Here is a 14,120-nt window from a genome sequence, read left to right on the forward strand (position 1 = left end):
AGTAGACAGGGACACCCCGTATACTGAATCACAGCTGTGTACCTCACTACACTGCACGGAGGTGGGAACTCACCCCATAGTTAAAGAGGGCTCACTGAAAATTAGGGTGTTGTTCATGCACAACATCAAAGATTCAATATTGTTTTAAGAATGAATTTCAAATCTTTGGGAATAGAGTGAACTGTGTGTTTTTGATTCTCATTAAATCAGGGTTTTGTACTTTATATCTTCAGGTTGTTCTCAAGATCTCGATAAACTATCGTTTGGCAAATATCAAACTGAACTCAACTTTTGAAAAAGTTAATGAACAGCAGATTGCAGCAGTTTTCCTGAACAAAGTATAATTACAACAACATCACTCAGTGAGTTGGCCCCACCCCCCTGTCTCAGACCCACAGTGAGTTAACTCTTTCTGCTGGCAGCTTCCTTTCAATTCCCCCAGACACCTTCCATATCTCTAAATGTGTATTAATGGAAATTTACAGACATCCCATTGGGATTTGCCTGTTAGAGACTTGGCCTTGACCAGCGAAGTGATGATCCAGTGTGAGTCAGTGTCATGGAAATGGTGATCCAGTGCGAGTCAGTGCCAGGAAACTGATTCAGTGAGAGACAGAGTCAGAGAAAGAGTGACCCCATCAGAGTCAATGCCATGTGAACACTAATGCAGTGATAAACAGTGCCAGGGGATGTGTACCCCAGTGACAGGCTGTGTCAGGAGCTGGATATCAGTGGGAGTGGTTATGAAGTTGGGGGGAAAATCATTCAGCCAGTCTCAGTATATCTCAGGGAAGGAGGGAAAGACACAAACAGGATCTTTATGAGATATTGCAATCATAGGGCAGTGAACACCCTACCGGCCTTACCCTGCTCCTGTGAGTAAACAGTGGTCTGTCCATGGTCAGGGAGCAGAATAGCCCCCGTGTCCAAACTGACTGCAGGGAAAGCTGCAGGAAACCCAGGAAATGAAGATGTAAAAACTGAACCCCAAAGGTGAAATTGTTTTCTCCTCATCACCAGTGACTGGGAGATCAATCTTCCAATCCAGTGGATTCCCAAACCGGGAAGAGTGACAACCCTGACCATGTGAGTGGGTAGCAATTACAAAAACAGTGTTCCCAGGAGCCAGCACACAGAGAGTTAATTATTTGTGAATCCATTGTAATGTAAGAGCAAAGAGAAATTTCCATAAAAAATCAGCTGGAATGTTTCTCCACCATGACCTTCCTACCTAAGGATAAGCTGTATTCAAAACCATCTTCATCAAAGAGTATATAACGAGTGTAACTCTGTGCTCAAACTGCAGATCCACCTGAAGATGCTGAGAGTCAGTCAGTGCGTTCACCAGTGATCTGAGAGAACACCAACATGCTGAGAATCTTCTTAACTGTGTCTGTCCTCTTTGGGCATCAAATTGCTGCACGGGACCCAGAGCAGGAGGTGATCGACCTCTGTAAGGGTGTTGACTGTGTCAGGCCAGATCAAGTCATCCAGGACAAGGTCAGTACAGCTGAGAGTTTCCTCTGTTCTGTTGTGTTTGTACCAGTGGAAATTATTCCATGTTGTTTTTAGTCCCTAACCTGCAGTGCACCGACAGTGCACATCCCAACCCTGAACCATGAGGCTGGACTGAAATTACTCCTCCGGCCCCATTAACACTTTCTACATGAGCTGCTATCGCCTGCCTGGCTCCCACTGCCAGCTTGTGCAGTAAGAAGAATATCAGGGCTTCCATCTCCAGCAGCAGGTGAAGGGAGGGGTCAGTGTGCTCACAGAGAGGGGGCTGGTGGGGGACAACACAAGGACTCAGGAGTCAGGGAGCTGTCCCACTGCACCTGTCTTCATTCAATCTAACCCTGTTTCTGAAAGGCAGCTGATCACAGGCTGAAGGTCTCTGTGTTCAATGTGGAAGAGGCCAAGTCTGGTTGTGAGTGGAATCCCCTCAACCCAACCCTGGATTGCCCCTTAATTCCACATATTTGTTTCAATGAATTCAAATTCTATCATCTGCCCTAGTGGGGTTCAGTCCAGGTCCCCAGAACATGACCTGGGTCTCTGGATTAATACCCTTGTGATAAATCCCATTTGGTGATCATTCCTCACACCTCAAAGAATTTCTCTTTTCAATAATGTGTTAAAACAGACAGAGAGATGCACAACACCGGGACATGTGGGTATTAACATTGGCTCAATGTAGAAGCATTTCAATAACATTATCTCAATGTTGCTATTGATAACCCAAAGGGACGGAACAGGACAACATGAAAGATGAGAGAGTGAGAGAGAAAGGGAATGAATCAGGAAGTGCTGCTGTCAGGAATCCCATTAAAAACTCCAAACTCTGTTTCAGACTCAGTCCCTCCAGAACATGAAGGCTCTTCCACACCTGGACACTTGGGACAGTTCTCTCAGCATTGATGTACTTTGGTGGGAGTTCAGTTTATACCATACAGTGACATTTTTTACTCTCATTTCAGAATTATGATGAGGTGACATACATAAACTTACAATATGTTGAGACAGAGGTTCATGGAACGGATTTGGAGCAAGTAGTGGAGCTTGGTCTGGACAAACTGTTCAAGTATTCACGTTTTGGCAATGCTGAAGGTATGTCAGATATCCCATCAAAGTAACAACAGAATATAGTGACTGTTCACTCTTTCACATTTCTTGCTTAATACTTTCTACATTGACAAATACATTGACAAAAGATTCCTCAACTGTCAATCCCTGGGGATCCCTTGGTCACATGCTGCTATTTAGTCAAAGTGTCACCCTCTTTTGATACTTGGTTTTATGGTCCCAGAATCTGGGAAGGTTTCCCTCTTGTGGTGGGAGTGGGATTTCAATCTCACTGTCTGACTTCAGCCATGATCGCTGAATTGTCCTCACACAAATAAAGGCTCCCTGCCAGGCATGAAGCCTACTGTTGGAGTCCTTGTGGAAGGTGACACACTGCACATTCACCATCTGTGATTCCCTCCATCTCTCCCAAAGACCCACAAACAGCCTCACTCACTGACGTCTCTTTAACATTGAACATTGTAATACAATTAAAATAGCTCTGATGGCTTGGACACTGTCCAAAACTATACTGCTGTCCTGTTGGTACGGTATTTGTCCTGTGAACAGTCTCCTTGTGGTCTCTGGACTCTCGTTCTAAAGATGACAAAAGTAATCTCAGCATTGTAAACACTGCAAATCGATTATTTCGCCATTTAGGGAAGGTCTAATTCTTTTTTGAAACAGCTGTTGTGAACCAAAGTGTAAAACGTAATTTCTTTGTTCTGCTTCTCACAATGTGATCTATTTCACGCTGGGGAAATTGAACAGAGAGAAAACCTGTTTACTGCATTGTAAGAGGCCATTCAGCCCATCATCCTGTGCCAGCTCTCTGAAGGACCACTCACAAAATGCCACTTCTCCACCTTCTCCTCATAGCTCAGCACATTCTCCCCTTTCAGCATTGAATTCAATTTCTGCACAAAGCGGATTTTGGTCACATTGGGAAACCTTTATGTGTGAACAGGGGAAACAGATGTGTATTGTGCTCTCGTTTATGAGGTCAAGGATGGATTTTGTTGGTGGGCCAAAACTCCTGTCATTTGGGAAAAAATGGGATTGGTTTATGGTCTTATGATTTAGCTTCTATTTGGGGATTTTCTGCAGTGTTCTTCACTGATGGCAGATGTATCAAACAGTTGCTCAAGACAGAAAGAGAAACTAAAGTTTGCTGAAGCTCTGTAGGGGATGATAGAGAATGTCAAAGGTGTTTTTGGAATAGAAATACTTTTGGGGTATGTTTTGAAATCTTTAAATGTACGCTCTATGAAAATAATTCACTTCAATCTGTTTTATTTACACTCCTTATAAACATTGCCTGCTTTACTGTTCAAAGCAATCTGCACGTTTGAGTGCTTGTGGTTTTTGTGACTGGTCTCTCTCTGAACTAAGAACAATTCACAATATGATCGATCCAGCCACAGACCCATCTGGGATCTGATTTGGGCTGTAATACCATCAGCTGGGATCATAATGTTTGGATTTCTGGACATGAATTTTGTTAAATTACTGCATTTAAGAAAGATCTATGTCTTTCTTTTTAAAGTCACAACTTGGCGGTGGTTCGGGACCTAAAACAGCAGCATTGTGGTGATGTTTGTTGCACAGTTTAATGTTGCTGACAGCTTTGTGGGAGTTAAAGTAATAACAGTGTGTTATTTGATCAAAATTAAAACTGGAGAATTATCAGATAAATGGAAGGTACAATGCAAAGTAGGATCTCATGCAGATGAGATTGTTCAAGTAATGATCCAACAATGTGAATGTGTTTCATTCATTCCTGGGGTGTTGGCATTGCTGGCTACACCAGCCTTTATTACCCATCCCTCCCTGTCTAGACGGCTGTTAAAGGTCAACCACTTTGCTGCAGGTTTGGAGTCACATATAGCTCAGTCCAGGCAAGGGCAGCAGTTTCTGTCTCCAAAGGGGTATTATTGAACCAGAATGGTGTTTTATCCCCAATAGTGGTTACATGGCTATCAGCAGATACTTAATTACAGATTTTTGTTCACCTTTGAACTCAAATTCTACCCTGACAGGATCTGAACCAGCGTCCCCAGGACATTACCAAGCTCTCTGGATTAATACATGAGCAATAATACCATGAGACCATGACGTCTCCCCAGTTGAAGAAAGGAAAATGAAAGTATGATGTCACAGGTGAAAGTAACACAGCTAGAGATAGAAATGACAGGCCTTCAGTTTGGAGAAGAACAGAAATAAGGGAAAGAGAATTCAGAGAAAGTTGAAATAGAATGGGAGGTAAAGGTAAGAAAAATTAAATGGAGGCAAGGTGAAACCAAGGAATCTGAAAGAAAGAAAACTTGAATTCTAAAGAGCCAGGAACTCTGAGAACTGGAGGAGCGAAAGAAAAGCTTCAGTGGGAAAATGAAGAAAGAAGGAGGGAGGAGCTTGGAGGATGATTCTGGTTCCAGTCAGGGATTTCCTTAAACCAAGAATCTACACAGAATCCTTACATTTACTGACAATGGAGTCAAAAGGTCTTGTGCCTCATCTGAAAAGGTTGTTGAACAGAGGATGTGGCTTTGAGAGGTCTGGACCTGAACAGGAAAGTGTGTTTTGGCAGGTACAGCTCTGACTGTGTTTGTCAGATTGTCAGAGGGACAAGCGGAGTAGAACTGCAGAGTACAACACAGTCAAAGACACAGTGCTCAATATTTAGGAGATTATGCCTGAAGCTTCTCAATTAACAATTAGGATCGCAAGAAAGAAACCTAATTAAAAATTGTCAAATTTGCAAAAGAGAAGGAAATGCTGTGGGATCAGTGGTTCAGGTGTGAGGGGTTGAATGGCCTTCTCCTGCTCTCCGTTTGTATGGTTGTGTCCACGTGTGTTCCTGTATGATGTGGAATTCTCTGCCTGGAATAATGCAGGAAACAACTTCAATCACAGCGTTCAATGATGAACATCTAAATAATGGGAGAAAAGATGTGGATGTTTGGAAAGAGAGCAGGTCAGTGTAATGAGCTGGTTACCTCAACCAAACAGCCAGCACAGGAGTCCCCTCCCCCAGCGCTGTGTCTCACTGTGAGGCTATTATTCAATCTGTTACATCAGTGTCTGCCCCACTTCAGCAATGTTACCCTGACCCCTCACCTGTAACCTCTGACTCACTGTCAGTGACACCACAAATGATCACCGAATAAAATGTTATAACAGGGTTTTTCTCTATCTGCAGAAACAATAGTTCCTATCACTGCACCTTGGGTACTCACTGGATACTTGGTAAATGGAACATTTCCACAGAGATTCAATGTAGGAGTGACCATCGTTCCTGAAGTTAACAGTCTGCCCACACCAAACAGATCAAACCAAACAATAAAACAAAGATCGTTCTTTTCGGGTCAGTTCTTTGTGAGTTTTGATGCTGAAATATTGTGATTAATGTTTCTTTATGTATATTCCTGTTCGGGTGAAAGGAAAGACTGGTATTTTTAGGGAATGCTGGATGACTAAAGAAATTGAGTGTTTGGTTAGGAAAAAGAAGGAACCATATGTCAGGTATAGACAGGACAGATCGAGTGAATCCTGAGAAGAGTATAAAGGAAGTAGGAGTGTACTTAAGAGGGAAATCAGGAGGGCAAAAAGGAGACAGGAGAAAGCTTTCGCAAATAGAATTATGGAGAATCGAAAGAGTTTTTGCAAATACATACAGGACAAAAGGGCAACTAGGGAGAGAATAGGGCCCCTCAAAGATCAGCAAGGCAGCCTTTGTGTGGAACTGCTGAAAAAGGGGAAGATACTAAATGAGTATTTTCCATCAGTATTTACAGTGGAAAAGGATATGAAAGGTATAGATTGTAGGGAAATAGATGGTGACATCATGCAAAATGTCCATGTTGCAGAGGAGGAAGTGCTGGATGTCTTGAAACGGGTAAATTTGGATAAATCCCCATGACCTGATCAGGTGTACCCTAGAACTCTGTGCGAAGCTAGAGAAGTGATTGCTGGGCCTCTTGCTGAGATATTTGTATCATCAATAGTCACAGGTGAACTGCCGGAAGGCTGGAGGTTGGCTAACGTGGAGCCACTGTTTAAGAAGGGTGGTAAGGACAAGCCAGGGAACTATAGACCAGCGAGCCAGACGTCGGTGGTGGGCAAGTTGTTGGAGGGAATCCTAAGGGACAGGATGTACATGTATTTGGAAAGGCAATGACTCATTAGGGATAGTCAACATGGCTTTTTGCGAGGAAAATCACGTCTCACAAACCGGATTGAGTTTTTTGAGGAAGTAACAAAGAGGTTGATGAGGGCAGAGCAGTAGATGTGATCTATATGGACTTCAGTAAGGCGGTCGACAAGGTTCCCCATGGGAGACTGATTAGTAAGGTTAGATATCACGGAATACAGGGAGAACTACCAATTTGGATACAGAACTAGCTCAAAGGTAGAAGACAGAGAGTAGTGGCGGAGGACTGTTTTTCAGACTGGAGCCTGTGACCAGTGGAGTGCTACAAGGATCGGTGCTGGGTGCTCTACTTTTTGTCATTTATACAAATGATTTGGATGCGAGCAGAAGTGGTACGTTAGCAAGTTTGTAGATGACTCCAAAATTAGAGGTGTAGTGGACAGCGAAGAGGGTTACCTTGGATTGCAACAGGATCTTGACCAGATGGGCAAATGGGCTGAGAAGTGGCAGATGGAGTTTAATTCAGATAACTGCGAGGTGCCAATGGTAAGCTACTGGGGAGTGTTGCTGAACAAAGAAAGCTTGGAGTACAGGTTCATAGCTCCTTGAAAGTGCAGTCACAGGTTGATATGATAGTGAAGAAGGCATTTGGTATGCTTTCCTTTATTGGTCAGAGTATTGAGTACAGGTGTTGGGAGGTCATATTGTGGCTGTACAGGACATTGGTTAGGCCACTGTTGGAATATTGTGTGCAATTCTGGTCTCCTCCCTATCAGAAAGATGTTGTGAAACTTGAAAGGGTTCAGAAAAGATTTACAAGGATGTTGCCAGGGTTGGAGGATCTGAGCGACAGAGAGAGGTTGAACTGGCTGGGGCTGTTTTCCCTGGAGCGTTGGAGGCTGAGAGGTGACCTTGTAGAGGTTTACAAAATTATGAGGGGCATGGATAGGGTAAATAGACAAAGTCTTTTCCCTGAGGTCAGGGAGTCCAGAACTAGAGGGCATAGGTTTAGGGCAAGAGGGGAATGATGTAAAAGAGACCTGAGGGGCAACTTTTTCACGCAGAGGGTGGTACGTGTATGGAATGAGCTGCCAGAGGATGTGATGGAGGCTGGTACAATCGCAACATTTAAGAGGCATTTGGATGGGTTTGGAGGGATATGGGCCGGGTGCTGGCAAGTAGGATTAGATTGGGTTGGGATATCTGGTCGGAATGGACGGGTTGGACCAAAGAGTATGTATATCTCTATGGCTCTATGACTTTATGTCACCATCATTCCAGTGTGGGGTGTACAATCTTACAAATCACACAACACCAGGTAATAGTCGAACAGGTTTAATTGGAAGCATGAGCTTTCGGAGCGCCGTTCCTTCATCAGGTGAAGACACACACAGACACACACACACTCTCACACTCACACATGCACTCTCTCATAGACCACATTACACACACACACACACGTTGGTGGGGTTAATTTGTACTTGCAGAGTTACTTTGTACTTTGCTCAAAAACTGCATGAATCCATGTAAGACTCTTTTAGCTCACTTTTTAGGATCGTATCAGTCTAAACACGACGACACAGACAGGGACCACAGGGGGCTAACACCTTCAATGCCGCAACATCTTATCTGGGCTGACACCAATTGTTACAGTTAACCTGAGAATGTAACTTTATAAAAAAATGTTGTGATTTACATCAGAAAGAAGTGAAACTATCATGGTCATTCTAACAGATGAGAGACTGAACAAAGAATCAAGGTATTTTTCCATGTATAATTTCAGTTACATCACACTGTCAACTTTTGCTATAAATTCTGTGTCTGACAATTGTGTACTCCACAACCACCTGATGAAGGAGCGGTGCTCCGAAAGCTAGTGCTTCCAATTAAACCTGTGGGACTATAACCTGGTGTTGTGTGATTTGTAACTTTGTACACCCCAGTCCAACACCGGCATCTCCAAATCATTCTCGTCAGGGTAAGACTGAGATTAACAGGTCCATCCAGTTACACTGGGACATTGGTCAATATGAATGGTGTTGTGGAGTGGTTCATATCTCACAATCTCGAGCTCCACCTCCTGAGAACACAGCCAGTCCTCCACATTCACATTACTCCAGTTCACACAGAGCTGGCTCCTGGATTCTGAAATTCTCATCTGCAGCATGGTTCACATTTTTCACAGAACACTTTCACTTCATTTGAACAAAGGGTCTTTGAAGCAGCCCCTTTAGTCAGCTTCACCCTTCTAGGTAATGGCAGCTCATCGACTTCAATGAAATATTCCCACAATATTCCCATTCCTATTGATGCTGTTATGGTCGAGTCATAGAGTCACACAGCACGGGAACAGACTGTTCGGCCCAACCAGTCCATGCTGACCATAATCCCACACTAAACTCGTTCCACCTGCTTGGGCTAGGCCCATGTCCCTCCAAACATTTCTTATTCATGTCCTTATCAAAATGTCCTTTAAACATTGTAACTGTACCCATATTCACCACTTTCTTTGGATGTTCATTCCACACAGAAATCAGTCTTTGTAGAAAAGTTGCACCTCATGTCTTTTTTAAATCTGTCTCCTTTCACCTAAAATATCTGTGGGCGGCATGGTGGCACAGTGGTTAGCTCTGCTGCCTCACAGCTCCAGAGACCGGGGTTCAATTCCCACCTCAGGTGACTCCCCGTGTGGAGTTTGCACATTCTCCCGTGTCTGTGTGGGTTTCCTCCGGATGCTCCGGTTTCCTCCACAATCCAAAAATGTGCAGGTTAGGTGAATTGGCCATGTTAAATTGCTCGTAGTGTTAGGTGAAGAGGTAAATGTAGTGGGGTGGGTTGCACGTTGGTATGGAGTTGTTGGGACGAAGGACCTGTTTCCACACTGTGAGTAATCTAATCTAATCTAATCCCTGAACTCACCATCATACTCCCCCTTGTCTTAATTCCCCACTCGAGGGAAGAGACACCTGCCATTCACCATATTTATATCCCTCATGATTTTATAAACCTCTGTAAGGTCACCCTTCAACCTCCTCTGCTCCAGTGAAAGACATCCCAGCCTATCCAACCTCTCCTTTTCGCTCAAATCCTTCATTCCCGGAAACATCCTCAGTAATCTCTTCTGAAACTTCTCTCCAGCTTTAATAATATCCAGCCTATGACAGAGTGACCAGAACTGGACACATTACTCCAGAAGAGACCTCACCAATCTCCTGTACAACCTCAACACAGTGTCCCAACTCTGATACTCAAACGTCTGAGCAATGAAGGCAAGTGTGCTCAACGCCTTCTTAACCACTCTGTCTACATTTGATGCAAACTTCAAAGAATTTTGTATCTGAACCATTGGGTCACCCTGTTGTACAACATCACAAAATACCCTACTTTTAATGGATTAGATTCCCTACAGAGTGAAAAAAGGCCCTTCGGCCCAACCAGTCCACACTGCCCCTCCAAAGAGTAACCCACCCAGACCCATTTCCCTCTGACTAAAGCACCTAACACTATGGTGTAATTTAGCATGGTCAATTCACCTGACCTGCATATCTTTGGATTGTGGAGGGAAACCCACGCAGACACGGGGAGAATGTGCAAACTCATACAGACAGTCACCCGAGGCTGGAATCGAACCCGGATCCCTGGTGAGGCTGCAGTGCTAACCATTGAGCCACCATGCCGCACGTATATTGCACAACTCATATGAGGTCTACCTGGCTGACCTCATTACAATCAGTGCATCCTGCCCTCTCTGAATCCGAGACCAGAGGCCTGACCTTTTTCTTTTGTAGCTGCTCCTGGGATGTTTGAGCATCAGGTCAGGTTCCTTTAACACTGCCCCTGAGAGAGGCAGCTTGTGATTGGCAGTAACTTGCCTCTTATCCCAGAGCATCTCTGAAGACGTTCATTCTGATCTTCAGGCGACAATGGCATCAAGGTGGTGACACCCGTCATGTCCATCTCAGATTCCGAGGTCTCTTCATCGCTTGATGGACAGGGAGAACCCACGGCTTCTGTCAGCCCTTCTGATGTGTCTGGTTTCTCGGGTCAGTTTGGATTCCGCACTGTTTGTGCGTTTACAGCTTTCATGTGGACCATGTTCTTGTTCAGGAATGTCGGACCAACATGAACATTATACATCACTGGCCCTGACCTTGCACTGACCATGCCTCTTACCCATTCAGGGCTCATCCTGTGGTTCCTACACTAAACATTGTCCCCTGAAGTAAAGTGTCTTTCGTTCACCAGAGTCTTGTGTCCGGCATTGACATTCCAAATGCCACTGACATACCCCCATTCCCACCAACCCCCCAACCCCACCCCACCCCACGCAGGTCTGGGAAGATCAGGTTTAACTTGGTGTGGCATCTTCTCCCCATTAGCAACTCTGTTGGATATATCCCTAGAGTTGTAAGCGGGGTGGTCCTGTACTCAAATAGGAGCCAATACAGTTTGGTATCTAATGAAGCCATTGGCTGTTCGTTAAGCATGTCTTCAAAGCTTGTACTGTTCTTTCTGCCACACTATTGGATGGTGGATGGTGTGGAGCTGTCATTATGTAAAATGCTATTTGACTATTCTCCAATTCTCTGCTGGTAACTGATGGCCCTTTATCTGTGACCAACAGTACTGGGAGGGCGTGTAGTGCAAAAGATGCAGCTTTTCTATTGTCGTCCCCATGTTTGATGAATGTACTCTATGCACATCCATCCACTTTTTGTGGGCGCCTACAATGACTAAGAACATTGAGCCTGTGAAAGGAGCCTGCAGAATCAATGTGTAACCGAGTCCAGGGTATACCGGCCATTCCCAAGAACGTGGGGGAGCTGCTGGTTGTAATTGTTGCCCTTTTTGGCACTCTGGGCACTGCCCCACAAGTGTGGTTATGTCTGCATCTAATCCTGGCCATCCAATGTAAGTTCTTGCCAAAATCTTCATTTTGAAAACCCCTGGATGACCCTGATGGAGTTCAGCCAGTATCTGGTGGTGACCTTTGCTCCCCATAACAAATCGCCATTGTCTACTGTGATCTGGTCCCTCCAGGTCCAAAAAGGTTTCAGATCTGGTTGTGACGGTCCTTTGGTTTCACCCATCACCACGAGCTGTTTTAGTTCTGCCAGGACCAGATTTTTCTGTGTCTAAAGTCTGATATGATCAGCTGTGAAGTGTGTCCATAACATTTCAAACCACGACGGACTCTTCCAGTGGTACTACCACCAGTGGTATATCTGCCATTAGGAGGTGGCTCAATGCATCTGCATTTGTTACTTGGCCTTCCTGATGGTGTTCCAACTTGTAATTATACACACTTAGTATCATAGCCCACCATGGGAGTCAGCCTGAAGCTACGGCCAGCACTGCCTTGTCCTCTTTAAGGAGACCAGAAGGGGTTTTGGGGTCTATTCTTATTACACATTTACATCCAGGAAGGTATTGGTGGAACTTCCTGACTCCAAAGTATGACCATCAAACATCCCTTCTCTATCTGGGCATGTTTACGCCTTACATTAGCCAGTGTCCTGGATGCGTACGCTATCGGGCGTTGCTCTCCATTGTGCCACCTACCAGCCAATGGGAGCCTGATTGCTATATGGGGAGGCATCACATGTTAATAGCAGATCACACTTGGGATGATAGCTGTTTCTTCACTTCCCTGAAAGCTGTGCCTTGGCTACATGCTCATTTCCAAGCTAACCCTTTTCTAAGAATTGATGCAAAGTGCTGGGAAGGAGGCTCGGTTATACACGAGCATTCCGTAATAATTCACCAGCCCAAGCAAGGACCTAAGCTCCCATACAGACATGGGAGCCGGGGCACCTTTGATCGCCCTCATTCCAACGGGTGTAACCTGGTCTTGTCAAAGCTGTGTCCCAAGTAGGTCACTTGGGGGTGCCTGAACACATATTTTTCTCCACTCTAAGCTGTATACCCACCTGGTAGAAACGTCTAAAGAATATGTTAAAGTTCTCGAAGAGTTCTGTATTGGTCTTCCCTGCTATTAGCGTGCCATGGTGGAAAATGTTCTCCATCATCCGCTGAAAGGTTACACAGGCTGACAATACCCAAATGGCAGTCCCATATACTGGTACAATCCCAAATGGGTATTGACTGTAGTATACTTCTGGGAATGCTCATCTAACTCCAATTGCAAGTATAGATGGCTCATGTCCAGCTTTGTGAAGGACTGGCTCCTGCCAGCTTTGCATATAAACCACCTGCGTGAGGGATTGGGTATTTATCCAGCCGCAAGAAGCGGTTTACCATTTGTTTAAAATCCCCACAAAGGTGAACCAACCCATCTAGTTTCACAATCTAGTTTCACAATCAGTCCGATTGGTGCTGCCAATTTCCCAAACCGGACCGCTCTGATGATTCCATCACATTCCAGCCTCCTGATTTCTGCCTCGACTTTTGCCCGTAAAGCAGTTGGCTGTGGGCGAGCTTTCCAAGGTCGTGGAATTGCTTCCTGACCAACTATCCCTTGATAGTCCCTAGACCTTCCTGAAAAACTTCTAGGTATTTAAACCTTTCTAATCAAGCTTGGGCCCAAGCCTTTTAGAACAATCAGCGGTACCTGAACCAGCTTATAAGAGACACAACCAAAGTTGGATCGATAATCTGTAAATGTTCTGTGCTGTGGGTCCTCAATCTAGCCGAGGTCTTGAGTAAACAAGTGTTGAAGTTCTGAGTCAATTTTGCGATCTGTGATCACTGAAATGGCCAGGCTGGTTTCAACCTCCATTAGAACCAGGTGCCCATTTAACTACATGTTTATTTTAATTCCTTCGAATTTGGAAGTTGTTAAAAAATGTAACTGTTCCAAACCAGATGTGAGTGGACTTCCCAGGGTGTGCACTCGCCAGGGTACTGACCTTTAATTTTCCTTATTCAATTTAGGTCGAGTGGGATACTTTTGCTGTCACAAGTCCTAATACCGGAAGCAACGACAATTGCTTGCTGGCCCGGATCCCGAAGAAAATTTTAACCCTTTGGTCAAGACTTGTCTATGTCTTGGGGTTTTGATGTGGTCTGACCTGGTGGCTCTCTGTTCAGTATATGTCCTGAGTGAGGCTTTGCAATTGCCTTCACTCAAGTGGTGTTCCCCAAAGTCACTTAGACTGGTGAGGATATCCACTTCCATCGGAATATCCCGCAACTTATATGCTCCACTCACCACATTTGCCAACGATAAAGCCAGTTGTAGTCCCTGTTTGAAGTCCAATTGGGCTTTAAATAGTAGGTGTTTTTGCATAGTTACATCATCATTAATGAGTGTCTCAGCATCTCATTACGGGTTAAACCAATGTTACCTGCCTCTGCCAGTTGACTTAACCTAATCAAAAATACTGATATGGATTCTCCAGTTCTCAAATTGCTGAGTAAAAACGATAGCAATTCAGAATTAGATGAG

The 14,120-nt window shown here is 44.5% G+C and overlaps 1 protein-coding gene across 1 annotated transcript; it reads left to right on the forward strand.

Annotated features, from left to right (window-relative positions):
• Positions 1 to 1,368: 1,368 nt before the first annotated feature.
• LOC148151336 (uncharacterized) lies at positions 1,369 to 10,838 on the forward strand. The gene is made up of 4 exons (XM_087976767.1): positions 1,369 to 1,500; positions 2,478 to 2,607; positions 5,762 to 5,926; positions 10,630 to 10,838. The coding sequence occupies exons 1-4, from the start codon at positions 1,369 to 1,371 to the stop codon at positions 10,836 to 10,838; spliced, it is 636 nt and encodes a 211-aa protein (XP_087832893.1).
• The last annotated feature ends 3,282 nt before the right edge of the window (positions 10,839 to 14,120 follow it).

This window comes from Chiloscyllium plagiosum, unplaced genomic scaffold, assembly GCF_037043375.1.
Source record: "Chiloscyllium plagiosum isolate Xiang-an unplaced genomic scaffold, Cpla_swu_hap1 HiC_scaffold_3, whole genome shotgun sequence".
NCBI classification, from domain to species: domain Eukaryota; kingdom Metazoa; phylum Chordata; class Chondrichthyes; order Orectolobiformes; family Hemiscylliidae; genus Chiloscyllium; species Chiloscyllium plagiosum.

Bases quoted from the DNA above. Each gene is read 5' to 3' on its own strand.
- LOC148151336 (XM_087976767.1), top strand. From the start codon at position 1,369: ATGCTGAGAATCTTCTTAACTGTGTCTGTCCTCTTTGGGCATCAAATT. The intron at 1,501-2,477 runs GTCAGTACAGCT...CTCTCATTTCAG, and splicing joins ATCAAGTCATCCAGGACAAG to AATTATGATGAGGTGACATA. The intron at 2,608-5,761 runs GTATGTCAGATA...CTCTATCTGCAG, and splicing joins ACGTTTTGGCAATGCTGAAG to AAACAATAGTTCCTATCACT.